Here is a 15798-nt window from a genome sequence, read left to right on the forward strand (position 1 = left end):
ATTAACATAATAGTGATGCTTAGAAGTCGGGGCGTTACAGAGTGGTATCAGAGCAAAGGTTCTGAAGACCATAAGTTAAACTCGGGATTTCATGGCAACGAGTTTTTAGGGAAAAAGAAAGTTAAAAGGAGAAATAGAATATAAATAGAAATAAAAGAATTATTAACAATTAGGTTATAAAGTTACAAAATGATTCTAAGAAGGAAATGTATATGATTATGAAAATGGTAAATAAAAATAATATGAGCATGAGTGTTAGGAACGGGATGGGGAAATATTTATACTATTTATGATGTTTATCTAGAACGCTTGTCCATAAACATGTGATGATTCTAATACAATTAATGTATTAGAAATGGCTTCAAATGAAATTGATCCCACTAATGGCGCAAATGGGAGCCATGAACCTGATGTTTCACTAGATGAAATAAGGGCAAGACTTGACGTTTTACGAAATGACCCCATATTCGAAGATGCCACGTGAGACGTTGCGAACGATAATCGAATGGATTTGATGAGGCTCATGATGATGAAACTACTGCACGGGAACTGACAAAAGGCCAAGACGGAGCAAGAAAAATGCTTGAATACGTTTAAAAGATTTTCTGCGCATAATCCACCAACTTATTATAGCAAGCCAGACCCCACCGAATTTGAAGAATGGCTTAACAGTATGGAGAAGTTATTCGATGCCCTTCAGTGGCCCAAAAAATGAAAAGTAAACTTTGCTGTATTTTATTTGAAAGCGCAAGCTGATCTTTGGTGGTTTACCACCAAAGACCTGCAAAGTCAGCATGGGTTCGGATGCGAAAAACTGAAGGAGGTTATGAGAAACCAGTTCTACCCTCAATCTCTGTAGCTCCAGATGAAATCTGAGTTCATCCAGCTAAAGCAAAGGAACATGTCCGTCCTGGAATATGCTGTGAAGTTTAATGAGTTGGCTCGGTTAGCTCCCAACCTGGTAACCACCGATCGTCATCGAATGAACTGTTTTGAAGGTGGTTTGAACTTGGAACTTCAAGAAAAGCTTGTTGTGCACATGAGTCAGTCCTACAAAGAATTGTATGATAGAGCTATCAGCGTCGAGCGGAAAATGAAGCTTCGAAAAGAGGTATATGAAAATGGCAAAAGAAAAGAAAAACCCCATGATGGTCGATCAAGCGACGACTCCAACAAGAGGTTGAACATGGGATTCTCGAAGAACAATCGATCCCAAAGACAACCTCTCCAATGTAATAAGTGCGGTAAGCAAGAACATTTGGAAAAGGATTGTCGACAAGGGACATGTCAATGTTCCCGATGCGGTAAGCTAGACCACTTGGCCAGAGATTGTCCCATGCCAGACTCTCGAAACCAACACACGAACAACTACGGTCCTAGATGAACTCAAGGAAGCGGACAAATTTTCAGATATAATGGCAACAAAAGTAACACCAACGCTAACAGAAACCCCGCACAAAAATCTTCGCACGCTGGAAGAGCATATGTGATACAATCAACTGAAGATAAACATGAAAATTATGACAATGAAACCCTCTCTACTCATGAGGCTTAAATCGTTGTGCACAAATTGACAAACTCGTATTACATGACGCTATTGCTACCTATTAGGTATAGTTTTAAGACGCGTTTACGTTTTAGCAACCTAAATAAAATGTGAAATTGTGTCCATGAAATGTTGTTATGGTTTTTCTCAAGTTTCGAGGACGAAACTTTTCTAAGGGGGTAAGAATGTAATATCTCGGAACTTTACACTTGCCTAAACTAAATAATGATAATTAGGGATTGATTTTTTTTTCCTTTAGTTATAAGGTATGACAAAAATTTTGTTTGTTATACATTATGGAATGATACAATATATTTAGGTTCCAATATGTATATAATTATTTGCTACATGAATTGAAACTTGGCAAATTATAACAAATGATGGTGTGAATAAAAAGGAAAAAAAAAGGAAAAAAAATAAAGATTTATGAAAAGAAAAAAAATAAAAATAAATAACAAAACAATAGTACAGTAACTTAGTTTCCTCCTCCATCTCTCCATCTCAATTTTTCCTCACAAACAACCCACCCATGAATTTCTAATTTAAATGAGATTTTCTTGCACACAAAGATCTACATCAAATAAAAAACTCAAACCTCTCCAAAATCATAATTTTTATTACTTCCATCAACCCAAAACTCAACCTCAACCATGACTACAAATAGCCATGTTGCCACCCTCAAATCACCAAACACCACCACTCTATCTTCCACCCTCTTCTATCTACCGGAGTTTCTATTAAACCGCCGGAAAACTACCACCAGAACACCCCCACAATCCCCTATTTTCGCACTTTCCCCCCCCCCCCTGTTTTCGTTCAGCCACCGCAGCACAACCGTAGCACCACCATCTGTAGCTGCCACCTCCTCCACCAGTGCGACCTCCTGTGCGCCACCCAATGCACCACCAACCACCTACGGCAAACCCAGCTCGCACTTCTCCATCGTTCGCATTCTCCTCTCTCTCGCCCAATTCTTTCTTCTTTCTCCTCTGTTTGCTCTCCCCACGCGCACCACTGGACCACCATTGTGACGCCGCCTCACGTTCTCCTTCACCTCGCCATCCAAGTCGTCGGAGCCCCGACCCACTCCCAACCGACCTCCCTCTTCTGCTCTCTCTTTTCAAGTCTGTTCAGTTGGAGCAGAGGTATAAAAATACCTCCCCACTGTTGTTTTTGATATTTGATTTAAGTAGTTGAGCCCAAAAACACCCATTGATTTCTCATAATGTTGGCCCTTAGCTCTAGTTTAAATTTTTGTTAAACTAAGTAACTGAATTTATATATTTAGCTTGTTGGGCTTAGAATTTATATTGTGTTTTCCTAATTGGATTGATTTTTATAAATCAGTAAATGAATGGATTAAATTAGATGGTTAAACTTTTATTTGCTGAAATATTTGAATACTGATGGGTTCTTTAGCTATAATTAAGAACTCACTATAACTTTTGGGATAAGATTATATGTGACTAATAAATGATTTATTTATAACTCTAGTATATGTCAACTAAAGAGTAATTCAAATTAAGTATAGTTTACTTGTTAAATTTATGTTAAAGTAGCAGACAATTATATAGTAATTAAACTACAAGAATGAAAGTGTTTTATTACGAGTTTTATAATCACAAATTATAAAGCCTGAATCATGAACCATAAGACTAATGTTCACTTATTTAATTTTAAAATGATGAATATGTATAAAGGTACCATATGACTAATAGAACGAAGTTTTGAATTAAAGATTAACAAAATAATAACGTTTTGAAATGGTAAAATACGCAATGGTTATAGTAAGACATCGTCAATAATCACAAATAATGAATTACGACTTAGGCGCTAAGTTGTTAAGTGGAAAGGGTGACTACGAATTTTTATCAACCACCAAAGTCTTAAATATATATTGCAACACCCCAAATTTTTCTGAAATTTTCACACATTAAATATTACTATTGAGAATTAAGTTATATCTTTGCTAATATATTTTTTCGGTAAATATATATATAGAGGTGAGTTCATATGAGAATGCATACTTATATGAGAAATGAGAATGAATTTTACACGCTATAACTCTTATGAATAAGTGATGTAACTCTAATGAAAAAGTGATGTAACTCCAAAAACAAAATATTTGAAAAAAAAATTAAAAAAAAAAACAAATTTTTTTTTGAATTCAAAATTTTTTAGAGGGATATAACTCTAATGAATAAGTGTTGTAACTCTAAACAAATCGTGTGGTTGAGATTCATTCTCATTTCTCATGTAAGAAGCATTCTCATGTGATCTTGATATATATATATATATATATATATATATATATATATATATATATATATGTATATATATATATATATTATATATATATTATATATATATATATATATATATATATATATATATATATATATATATTATATATATATAATATTATATATATATATATATTTACACCTACATTTTAGTTCGATAATATTTTTACATATATTAATATATTTATAACGTATTTTAAGTGTAGCATTGTTTAGTAAACGTACAATGCTTGTACTTACGTCAACTATGTTAAACGGGCAATGTAGCGCTCGTGTTTGTGCAAAGTGTAAAATGTGATCGTTTTGTGAGTTCGTATTTATATTACGTTAATAATTATAATTTTTAATTATAAAAAAATACTTACTTATATATATATATTATTTTGAACGAATTACTTTGTTCCTGAAACGTAAACTGTACTAGCCTTTGCGCACATTGTGTTACTTGGTTTGGGGGGGGGGGGGTTTCGAAAATTCTGATTATTATGGGTTTATGAAGAGTCTTGGACAGCCACATTATTCCCTTGTAACGTTAAGCTAATCAAAAGTCACACCTCTTCACTCACCCTCTTTTAACACCCCTTTAATCACCCTCTCTTCATCTCCTATGGCTGAAAATAAAATCAGAAAATCACTCTTTTCCACTCTTCCATTCACACGCCTATTACCAAAGAAAAAGGACGAGGAAAAGTTCTTTACTTCCTTCACATTTCTCTCACAAAAATCAGTCTCTATTACTTATTTTCAAGCTATTTTTGCACCGGGTTTCAAGCACGTGTTGAGTTCGTTGTGATTGTGTTCGAAGGACATGAAGGTGGTGATAATTCACAAGACATTTAGGCTATGATCGAAGTGTTCTACTACATTCCTCTCGAAGAATAAGGTAACTAGCGTTATTCTAGTTCGATGGAGAATAAATTTTTGAGCTTAGATTGTTAGAATCGCGTTAGAGAACTTAGATCATGCGAGGTGGAACTTAGGTGATTGTATGCTTGTAGTTAAAAGTAGTATCATGGTTGTTAGTGGTACTTTTCATGTATTGGACATGTTGTTATGATCATATTGTTAGTCTCGATAATTAGTTTGTCAATTTGATGTTTTTGTTGTTGTATTGATTTGGAGTAATTTTGATTATTATTGGATTTTTGAGTAGATAGTTGTGGTTAATGATGTTTAGCCTCATGATTAGGATGATTAGTGTTGTGATTGGTATGAATTTGGGTTGGTTTGGATGCTTGAGACCGAACATAAGTGTTTTGGACGAGGCTAGGGCATGCGAGCACAACCCGCAAGCCACGAACCGCAGCAGCTCACGACTCGGAACAGTCGTTACACCTCGCGACGAGGGCATGTTTTTCCTTGGTTGTGTATTTTGATTAAATTCCTATTTGGCTTACAACATGTTTAATTGTTGGTGGTTGGGTTTATGCATGTATGTTAAGCATGTTTGAGTACGTTTGGGTTGGTTTGAGTTATTATATTAAGGGTATATACCCTACTTTGTTAGGTAGCCTATGGTTGTTTGGTTTGGAGTGTGTTGAGGGCCTATACTTTGTCGTGCATACTCACGTTTGAACGTCATTGGTTAGTTGGAATTAATTTGCTTGTATACCTTGCCGTGTATACATTTGAAGGTTGGTTAGATGGATTATGTGTATACCTTGTCGTGTATACCCATGTTTGAGCGTTGTTGGATTCCTTTGTATGCCTTGTCGTGTGTACATTGTACTTGGTTGGGTTTGATTGATCATATGGGTAGCATGGTCATAGGAATTTGGGTTTGATTATCCTAAGGGCGGTATGGTCCTAGGAATTTGTTACTTAGCCTTGGGCGGTATGGTCCAATGGTTCACTCACAGGTGGTTTGATCCGTTGAGTTTTTGCTATTCGGAAAGGGCGACATGGTCCTTAGATATGCAACGTAGGCCTTGGGCGGCATGGTCCAATGAGTCTACTCACAGACGACATGGTCTGTTATGTTGATCTTGATAGTGTTTGATTGCGTTGGTCGCATGGTTTGACTGGGTTTTTGTTTGATGTTGAGCTTTCCTATTTGTTTCTTATGACTTCTTGTATCTCGTGGTAAGCATGTCATCTTGGCGATGTATTTCTTTGGTGTGGTTTCTAATTTCTATAAGTTTATTATCTGTTCCTATTTGGGCTGGGAGAACGGCTAGTTATTCCCCACTGATTGTGGAAATTGTTGATTTATTATGCAGATGTTGATGCTGTTTAGGATCGTTAAGGTTTGGACTGGGATTGTGCAGTTTGACCTTGTGAGCAAGGAAGTTGTGCTAGTCATAGTGGACGAGCATTTGGACTAGTTACTTAGTGGGACTTAAGTAGCTTTCCTTTATGGTTGTAGTATGTTTGAACCACTGGTTTTGGTTTTGTCCTTTGGATTTGGATTACTCTATTTTGAGGTTTTCGGAGTTTTCATAGTTATTTTGGAACTTTGGTGGGAATGAGGGTATGGGACCTCATTTCCCTTTTTATATGATTTTCGAAAGTTAATTATTATCCTTGAAGGATTATTTCTTGTTTATAGTTTAAATTCTACTCTTAAGAGTAGCATTTCTGTCTTAGTGGTATTTCTGCTACCACTAGTTGCATTATTTCATTTATTTTTGTATCTTTTCTTTTTTATATCGGACGGGATGTTACAATTGGTATTAGAGCAAAACGTTCCAAAAACTCTCTTTGAGTTACTACTTATTTCACAAGAAATAGGTAGACCTGTAACTAGTAGAATAAATGATATTTGCTGCGGTGATATTGCTGCGGTTTTACCTATACGCAGCAATATAACACGTAAAAAGAAAAGAAAAAATAGAAATTAATAATATTGCTGCGGTTTTGGGCGGGAACCGCAACAATATTGTGTAACGGACATTTTTTAAAAATAATGTGGGGCCCTGAACAGCAAATATTGCTGCTGTTGCCACGTAGGACCGCATCAATATATTAAAAAAATATTTTTTTAATATATTGTTGCGGTCCTACGTGGAAACCGCAGCAATATATGCTGAATTAACCAAAAAAAGACGCGCCTGTTGAAATTTTAAAACAATACTCCTTAGGGTTTTTCTTTCTTATGTCAAGAGAGGCGCCTCTCTCTCTCTCCTCTCTCTCTCCCCCTCTCTCCTCTCTCTCCTCTCTCTCTCGTCGCCGCACTTGTTCGCAAGTTCATCTTCGTTCATCTTCACTCAAAATTTCGTTTCCCTCACATTCTCTCTCCTCTCAGCCTTCGTTTTTTCTCACCCTCCCTCCTCACTCACCGTCACCACAAAGCCTCCCTCGTCGCCGCACCAACAATTGTTCGCTCACTCTCCTCGTCGCCGCATCTGTTCGCAAGTCGCTCGACCCAACAAAGCCTCCTTCGTCGCCATCAACAATTGTTCGCTCACTCCTCGGCGCCGCATCTGTTCGCGAGTTCATCTTCGTTCATCTTCACTCAACTGGCGTTTCGTCTTCTACAGTTATGTTCTTTATTTTATTTTCAGATCTGAATTTCAATTTTAGATGTAAATGATGATTTTGGGTTGAATTTTTCGATTTGCGTGGTGGTTGCTGGTGGTGGTTGTTGGTAGTAGTTTAGGGTTGAAATTCGTGGTCAACATTAGTGGTGGTGGTTGTTGGTAGTGATTTGCGTGGTGGTTTCTTTAATTTTTAATTTTCTTTATTAATTTCATGTACCTCTGTATTTTTTTTTCGTTTTTCAGAAATCTTTTTTTATCAGCTTTGTTTTGATTTTTTTATATATTATTGTAATTAGGTCCACTTTTGAGCCTCTTCACGAAAGCAATCAACAACATTTGACATTTCGCGAAAGAGGGAGGAGAAAAAAGTCCCATCACATACTGCCCAGAGAGTGAAGATTAAGCCATTAAGATAAACGAAACAAAAATAATCGTTGAAATTAATATAGGAAGACCAAAGCCAGAGCAATATGAGTTGTATTCTTTTTTTCGTTTTTTCGAAATCTTTTTTATCAGCTTTGTTTTGATTTTTTTATATATTAATGTAATTAGGGTTTGTAAATATTATTTTTATTGAATATATAGTGGTTTGGTTTAGTTGCATTTTGTGTTGTTATTGTATTTCAATACAGCAATAGTCTCCTTGAATGAGAGATTGATAGTGGATGGGTTTGTTGTTGGTTTTATTATTTTAAATTTAATTGTAAAATGCAAAAAAAAAAAAAAAAAAAAAAAATTTCTATACCAGGTCATATTGCTGCGGTTTTGACCAGAAACCGCAGCAATATAGTGGATTTTTTCTGATAAAAAATGATAATATTGCTGCGTTTTGTGCTAGAAACCGCAGCAATATGTTGAGATATTGCTGCGGTTTACAACCGCAGCAATATAATTAATACCTATTGTTGCCCACTTAATTGCTGCGCGCCCAAAACCGTAGCAATAGGGCACTTTTTAACCGCAGCAAATAGCATTTATTCTACTATTACTAGTCTTAGGCTTCAAGTTGAGTGCTTATTGAGAGCTACTTGGGTAGGAAAGGAAACCATGGGAACCATTTTTGTTTACGGTATTTGTCGATTAAATGCTTCCTTATGTGAATTCAGTTGACTAATTTAAAAGCTTTTGTTTTGTAGAATGCCTCCACGACAACAATTGCCTGCTAGAAAAGAAAGTGCTCGTCGTTGCCGTGTAAGCCTTGAAAATGCATTCATATTCTTAGCTAACAGAGCTACTACTCCCTCTGCTGGGCAATCTGCATTTGACCGATTTGATCGCCATAGGCCACCCACTTATGATGGTGCAGCTGACCCTATGGCTCTAGAAGATTGGTTAAGGGAAATGGAGAAACTCTCTAGGCGACTAATTATCCCGTTGCTGAGATGGTACCTATTGGGACGTACTACTTGAAGAAAGAGGTTGATAACTGGTGGGGTACGGTAAAGGCTTCATGTATGGCTACTGCTAGATTTTGGTGGACTCAGTTCTCCGCCAAGCTGAAGGAGAGGTTCTACCCTGATGTGTTTCGTTGGCAGAAACAGGAAGAGTTCCTATCTTTGACTCAAGGAACATGAATATCCAAAAGTATACCGACCACTTTACTGAGCTGTCTAAGTTTGTCGGTACTGTCATTCCCACGGAAGCCGAGAGAGTTAAGAGGTACATAAAGAAGATGGATCCTAGAGTAAGGACCCTTGTGCTGTATTTGGGAGTTACTACTTTCCAGGGTGCTTATGAAATGGCCCTGAGTGTCCATGCTTCAATAAAGGAGGAAGAAACTGCTAAGGCCGCATCTGTGAGGAAGCATGTCCCTTCTTTTTCTCCTGGTCCGGCTAAGAAGTCGAGGTTCGAACCGAATTTTCGTGGTGGATATCAACGTTCCAGTTCGAGGCCGAGTTTTGATCCGTCCAAGCGTCGGAGGTGTGAGAAGCCTAATCATCCGGGAAAAGACTGTGATGGATCTACCATTGTTTGCTTCTACTGTAGGGAGGTGGGTCGTCACAAGACTTATGAGTGCCCTAAGAATCCGAGAGCTACAGCCAGACCTCCTGCTCCTCCTAGTCATTCTACTCCACCGAAGAATCGAGTTTATAGCTTGACTCATTCTGACGCCGATGTCCATCCCGACGTCATCTCTGGTACCTTTCTTGTTAATTTTGTTTCTGCCTTCGTGTTGTCTTATTCTGGTGCTACAGTGTCGTGTGTGTCTAACTCATTTGTTAAAAAAGCTAACCTATCTTTAAGTTCTCCTCTTCGAACTCTTATATCTCTTCCTTCTAGTGAGAACTATCCATGTTATGTTGAGTACCGTGATGTGACTATTTCCTTGTTGGGTACTAATCTTCCTGCGGATCTTAAGGAATTTTCCACGACTGAGTTCGATGTCATTCTGGGTATGGATTGGTTGTCTAAGTATCATGCCCATATGCATTGTCGTGATCAAAAAGTGACTCTTCGTAGTCCGTGTAGCAAGCGTATCTCCTATAGTGGAGTAGTGTTGAAGAAAGGGGTAAAGATCGTGTCTGCTCTCAAAATGCCGAAACTTCGTCAGAATGGGGAACACGTGTTCCTTTGTATGGTCAAAGATTTGACTCAAGAAGTGAAGCTAGAGGATATCCTCGTTGTTCTTGAGTATCCGGACGTCTTCCCTGATGAGTTACTAGGTATCCCTCCTGAAAGAGATGTCGAGTTTAGCATTAACCTCACTCCTGGTACTGCTCCTCTATCTAAGTCCCCGTATAGAATAGCGCCTGCTGAGTTGCAAGAGTTGAAGACTCAGTTGCAAGAACTGATTAATAAGGGATTCATTAGGCCAAGTGTCTCACCGTGGGGTGCTCCTAATCTGTTCGTCGGGAAGAAAGATGGGAGTATGCGGCTTTGTATTGATTACCGTGAACTGAATAAGGTGACTATCAAGAATAGATATCCTTTCCCCCGCATCGAGGATCTGTTTGATCAGCTGAAGGGTGTTGGGGTTTTCTCTAAGGTAGATTTGAGGTTGGGTTATCATCATCAGATTCCGGTGAAGAAGGAAGATATTCCTAAGACCGTTTTCCGTACAAGATATGGGCATTATGAGTTCGTTGTTATGCCCTTTGGTCTTACAAATGCTCCTGTTGTATTCATGGACCAGATGAACCGCTCTTTCCATGAGTTCTTGGATACGTGTGTGGTTATTTTCATTGATGATATCCTTGTGTACTCTAAGAATGAAGAAGAGCATGAGAAGCATCTGAGGTTGATCTTGGATATTTTGAGGAAACAAAGTGGTTTGCGAAGCTCTCCAATGTGAGTTCTGGCTTAAGGAGGTGTCTTTTCTAGGCCATGTCATCAACAAAGATGGTGTTATGGTGGACCCTTCCAAGATTAAAGCTGTGGTGGATTGGGAAAGTCCTAAGAATGTTTCTGAGATTCGAAGTTCCTAGGTCTTGTTGGTTACTATCGGATGTTTGTTAAGGATTTCTCAAAGATAGCCTAGCCGTTGACCAAATTGATGAGAAAGGAGAGCAAGTTTATGTGGTCCGAAGGGTGCGATAAGGCATTACAAGAGTTGAATAAGTGCCTCACTACTACTTCAGTTCTGACTTTGCCTACTGAAGGGGTTGGGTTTGAAGTTTATAGTGACGCATCGAAGCACGGGTTGGGTTGTGTCCTTATGCAACAAGGGAAGGTTGTGGCTTACGCCTCTAGACAGTTGAAGGTGCATGAAAGGAATTACCCTACTCATGATCTAGAGTTGGCTGCTGTGGTGTTTGCCCTTAAAATTTGGCGACACTATTTGTATGGAGTCTCATGTAAAGTGTTTACCGACCACAAGAGTCTTAAGTATATCTTCACACAGCGTGATTTGAATTTGAGACAGAGAATATGGTTGGAATTGATCAAGGATTACGACCTACAGCTTGATTACCACGAGGGTAAAGCTAATGTGGTTGCTGATGCTCTCAGTCGTAAGTTGAAGCATTCTCTTAGTACGGCTAGAACCCTGGCGAGGGACTTATGTGATAAATTTCGGAAGCTCGAAATCGAGGTTGTGCCTCAAGGTTATGTAGAAACTCTTTGTGCTATGAGTGTGGAGATTGTCTTGTTCGAAGAATTGCAAGGGAAGCAAAGGAATGATCATAAGTTGGAGAAGATCCGTGAAGCTAAGGCTCAGGGTCGAGCCGAGAATTTCGAAGTTGATTCCGAGGGAAGTCTGAAATTTATGGGTCGTTGGTGTGTGCCTAATGACTTAGAGCTTAAGAAGAAGATTCTCGAAGAAGCTCATTGTACTCCCTATTCTGTCCATCCTGGGGGTGATAAGCTTTACAAGGATCTCAAGGCTAATTTCTGGTGGCCTTGTATGAAGAGGGAAGTGGCTGAAATTGTGGCTAGATGTTTGGTATGTCAAAAGGTCAAGATCGAGCATCAAAGACCAGGTGGATTGCTACAACCATTGCCTATTCCCGCATGGAAGTTCGATTCTATCTCGATGGACTTTGTTATGGGTCTTCCGAGAGCTGCTGGTGGTAAGAATGTCGTATGGGTGATCGTAGATCGTTTGACTAAGGTAGCTCGGTTTATTTCGATGAAGAATACTTGGTCTATGCAAGAGTTAGCAGAAGCTTATGCTAATGAAATCATCCGATTGCAATGTATCCCGAAGGATATAGTCTCTGACCGTGATCCTAGATTTTTGTCTCATTTTTGGGTTGCTCTACAAGAGGCTTTTGGTACTAAGTTGAAGTTGAGTACCGCTTTTCATGCGCTACTGATGGGCAAACTGAGAGGACTATTCAGACTTTGGAGGATATGCTCGTGCTTGTGCTTTGGAATTCAAGAGTCCTGGTTGAAGTCGTTGAATTTGGTAGAGTTCTCTTACAATAAGTACCATGCTAGTATCCAGATGGCTCCTTATGAAGCCTTATATGGGGGAAAGTGTCTTAATCCTACTTGTTGGAGCGACATAAGTGACTCTTTGGTGTTGGGACCAGACTTGATTCAGGACGCCGTTGAGCAAGTGAGGTTATTCAGGATAGAATGAAGGCTGCTCAGGATAGGCAAAAGTCTTATGCAGACCTGCGACGAAAGCCTATCTCTTAGGCTGTTGGGGATAAGGTACTGCTGAAAGTGTCTCCAATGAAGGGTGTGACGAGATTTGGCAGAAAGGCAAGTTAAGCCAAAATATGTGGGTCCCTATGAAATCCTCGAGAGAATTGGGGAGGTAGCTAACAGATTGGCTATATCACATTTGTCAAGGGTGAATGGTGTGTTCTATGTATCGCAGTTGCGGAGATATCGCAGCGATCCTTCTCATGTCATTCCTATAGAGTCGGACGCTATTGAACCGAATTTGAGTTTCGAAGAGCGACCTGTCCAGATCTTGGACCGTCAGAACCGTGCCTTGAGAAGAAAGGTGATACCCTTGGTTAAAGTACTTTGGAGAAGCCAAAAGTACGAGGAAGCCACTTGGGAAACGGAAGAGTCGATGAGGCTTAAGTATCCCGAACTTTTTTTCTCATGTATTTTCCTTTGTTATTTGAAGTTTCGAGGCCGAAATTTTTCTTAAGGAGGGGAGATTCAACACCCCAAATTTCTCTGAAATTTTCGGGCGTTAAATATTACTATTGAGTATTAAATTATATCTTTGCTAATATATTTTTCCGGTAAATATATATATATATATATATATATATACACACACCTGCATTTTAGTTCGATAATATTTTTACATATATTAATATATTTATAACGTGTTTTAAGTGTAGCATTGTTTAGTAAACGTACAATGCTTGTACTTGCGTCAACTATGTTAAACGGGCAATGTAGCGCTCGTGTTTGTGCAAAGTCTAAAATGTGATCGTTTTGTGAGTTCGTATTTATATTACGTTAATAATTATAATTTTTAATTGTAAAACAATACTTAATTATAGATATTATTTTGAACGAATTACTTTGTTCCTGAAACGTATATTGTACTAGCCTTTGCGCACATTCTATTACTTGTTTTAGGGGGGTGGGTTCCGAAAATTCTGATTATTACGGGTTTATGAAGAGTCTTGGACAACCACATTATTCCCTTGTGACGTTAAGCTAATCAAGAATCACACCTCTTCACTCACCCTCTTTTAACACCCCTTTAATCACCCTCTCTTCATCTCCTTTGGCTGAAAATAAAATCAGAAAATCACTCCTTTCCACTCTTCCATTCACACGCCTATTAGCAAAGAAAAAGGAAGAGGAAGAGTTCTTTACTTCCTTCACATTTCTCACACAAAATCAGTCTCTATTTCTTATTTTCAAGCTATTTTAGTATCGTGCTTCAAGCACGTGTTGAGTTCGTTGTGATTGTGTTCGTAGGACACGAAAGTGGTGATCATTCACAAGACGTTTAGGCTACTATCGAAGCGTTATATTACATTCCTCTCGAAGAATAAGGTAACTAGCGTTATTCTAGTTCGATGGAGAATAGATTTTTGAACTTAGGTTGTTAGAATCGCGTTAGAGAACTTTGAATCATGCTAGGTGGAACTTAGGTGATTGTATGCATGTAGTTAAACGTAGTATCATGGTTGTTAGTGGTACTTTTCATGTGTTGGACATGTTGTTATGATCATATTGTTAGTCTCGATAAGTAGTTTGTCAATTTGATATTTTTGTTGTTGTATCGATTTGGAGTAACTTTGATTATTATTGGATATTTGAGTAGATGGTTGTTGTTAATGATGTTTAGCCTCATGATTAGGATGATTAGTGTTGTGATTGGTATGAATTTGGCTTGGTTTGAATGCTTTAGACCAGACATAAGCGTTTTATACGAGGCTAGTGCGTGCGAGCACAGCCCGCAAGCCACGAACTGCAGCAGCTCGCGATTCGCGAGCAGGCTCGCAACTCGCGACGCCCATAGGTCGCGACTCGCGACAGTCGTCGCACCTCGCGACGAGGGCCTGTGTCTCCTTGGTTGCGTATTTTGATTAAATTCCTATTTGGCTTACAACATGTTTAATTGTTGGTGGTTGGGTTTATGCATGTATGTTAAGCATGTTTGAGTACGTTTGGGTTGGTTGGAATTAATATATTAAGGGTACTACTTTAATGGGTAGCCTATGATTATTTGGTTTCGAGTGTGTTGAGGGCCTATACTTTGTCGTGCATACTCACGTTTGAACCTCATTGGTTAGTTGGAATTGATTTGCTTGTATACCTTGTTGTGTATACATTTGAAGTTTGGTTAGATGGATTTTGTGTATACCTTGTCGTGTATACCCATGTTTGAGCGTTGCTGGATTCCTTTGTATGCCTTGTCGTGTGTACATTGTACTTTGTTGGGTTTGATTGATCATATGGGCGGCATGGTCCTAGGAATTTGGATTTGATTATCTTAAGGGCGGTATGGTCCTAGGAATTTGTTACTTAGCCTTGGGCGGTATGGTCCAATGGTTCACTCACGGCTGATATGATCCGTTGAGTTTCTGCTATTCAGAAAGGGCGACATGGTCCTTAGATATGCAACGTAGGCCTTGGGCGGCATGGTCCAATGAGTCTACTCGCAGACGGCATGGTCTGTTGTGTTGATCTTGATAGTGTTTGATTGCGTTGGTCGCATGGTTTGACTGGGTTTTTGTTTGATGTTGAGCTTTCCTATTTGTTGCTTATGACTTGTTTTATCTCATGGTAAGCATGTCATTTTGGTGATGTATTTCTTTCGCGTTGTTTCTAATTTCTATAAGTTTATTATCTGTTCCTATTTGGGTTGGGAGAACTGCTAGTTACTCCCCACTAATTGTGGAAGTTATTGATTTATTATGCAGATGTTGATGCTGTTCAGGATCGTTACGGTTGTGACTGGGATTGTGCGGTTTGACCTTGTGAGCAAGAAAGTTGTGCTAGTCATAATGGACGAGCATTTTGAGACAGGGATTAGGACTAGTTACTTAGTGGGACTTAAGTAGCTCTCATTTATGTTTGTAGTATGTTTGAACCATGGATTTTGGTTTTGTCCTTTGGATTTAGATTAGTCAATTTTGTGGTCTTTGGAGTTTTCATAGTTATTTTTGATCTTTGGTGGGAATGAGGGTATGGGACCTCATTTCCCTTTTTATATGATTTTGGAAAGTTAATTATTATCCTTGAAGGATTATTTCTTGTTTATAGTTTAAATTCTACTCTTTAGAGTAGCATTTCCGTCTTAATGGTATTTCCGCTACCACTAGTTGCATTATTTCTCTTTTCTTCTTTGTATCGGACGGAATGTTACATATATAACTTAGAGGTGATCATGGGCCGGGTCGGGCAGCGGCCAAAATTTTTTGCCTATTGGTCGGGTCGGGCCTAAAATCGGGCTGAATGTTTGTGTCCAAAGCCCTCTATTTTGGGCCTAAATTAGCGGGCTTTTGCGGGCCAAAAGGGCCGGGCCAAAAAATAGACTAAAAAGTCGTTTTTGGCTTGGCCAAAGCCCGCCCAAAACCAAAAAAAATACGGGCGGGCCGAA

General features: G+C 38.7%; 1 protein-coding gene across 1 annotated transcript; it reads left to right on the forward strand.

Moving 5' to 3' along the window:
* The first annotated feature begins 355 nt into the window (after positions 1-355).
* On the forward strand, positions 356-10753 carry LOC104884646 (uncharacterized). Its single transcript, XM_057394780.1, has 4 exons — positions 356-480; positions 8465-8727; positions 8864-10495; positions 10650-10753. Exons 1-4 carry the CDS (start codon positions 356-358, stop codon positions 10751-10753), a joined length of 2124 nt encoding a protein of 707 aa, XP_057250763.1.
* Positions 10754-15798: the final 5045 nt, after the last annotated feature.

Source organism: Beta vulgaris, chromosome 5, assembly GCF_026745355.1.
Source record: "Beta vulgaris subsp. vulgaris cultivar EL10 chromosome 5, EL10.2, whole genome shotgun sequence".
NCBI lineage: Eukaryota > Viridiplantae > Streptophyta > Magnoliopsida > Caryophyllales > Amaranthaceae > Beta > Beta vulgaris.

Bases quoted from the DNA above. Each gene is read 5' to 3' on its own strand.
- LOC104884646 (XM_057394780.1), top strand. From the start codon at position 356: ATGGCTTCAAATGAAATTGATCCCACTAATGGCGCAAATGGGAGCCAT. The intron at 481-8,464 runs GTGAGACGTTGC...TTTGTTTTGTAG, and splicing joins CCCATATTCGAAGATGCCAC to AATGCCTCCACGACAACAAT. The intron at 10,496-10,649 runs GTGTGGTTATTT...TGTCTTTTCTAG, and splicing joins CCATGAGTTCTTGGATACGT to GCCATGTCATCAACAAAGAT.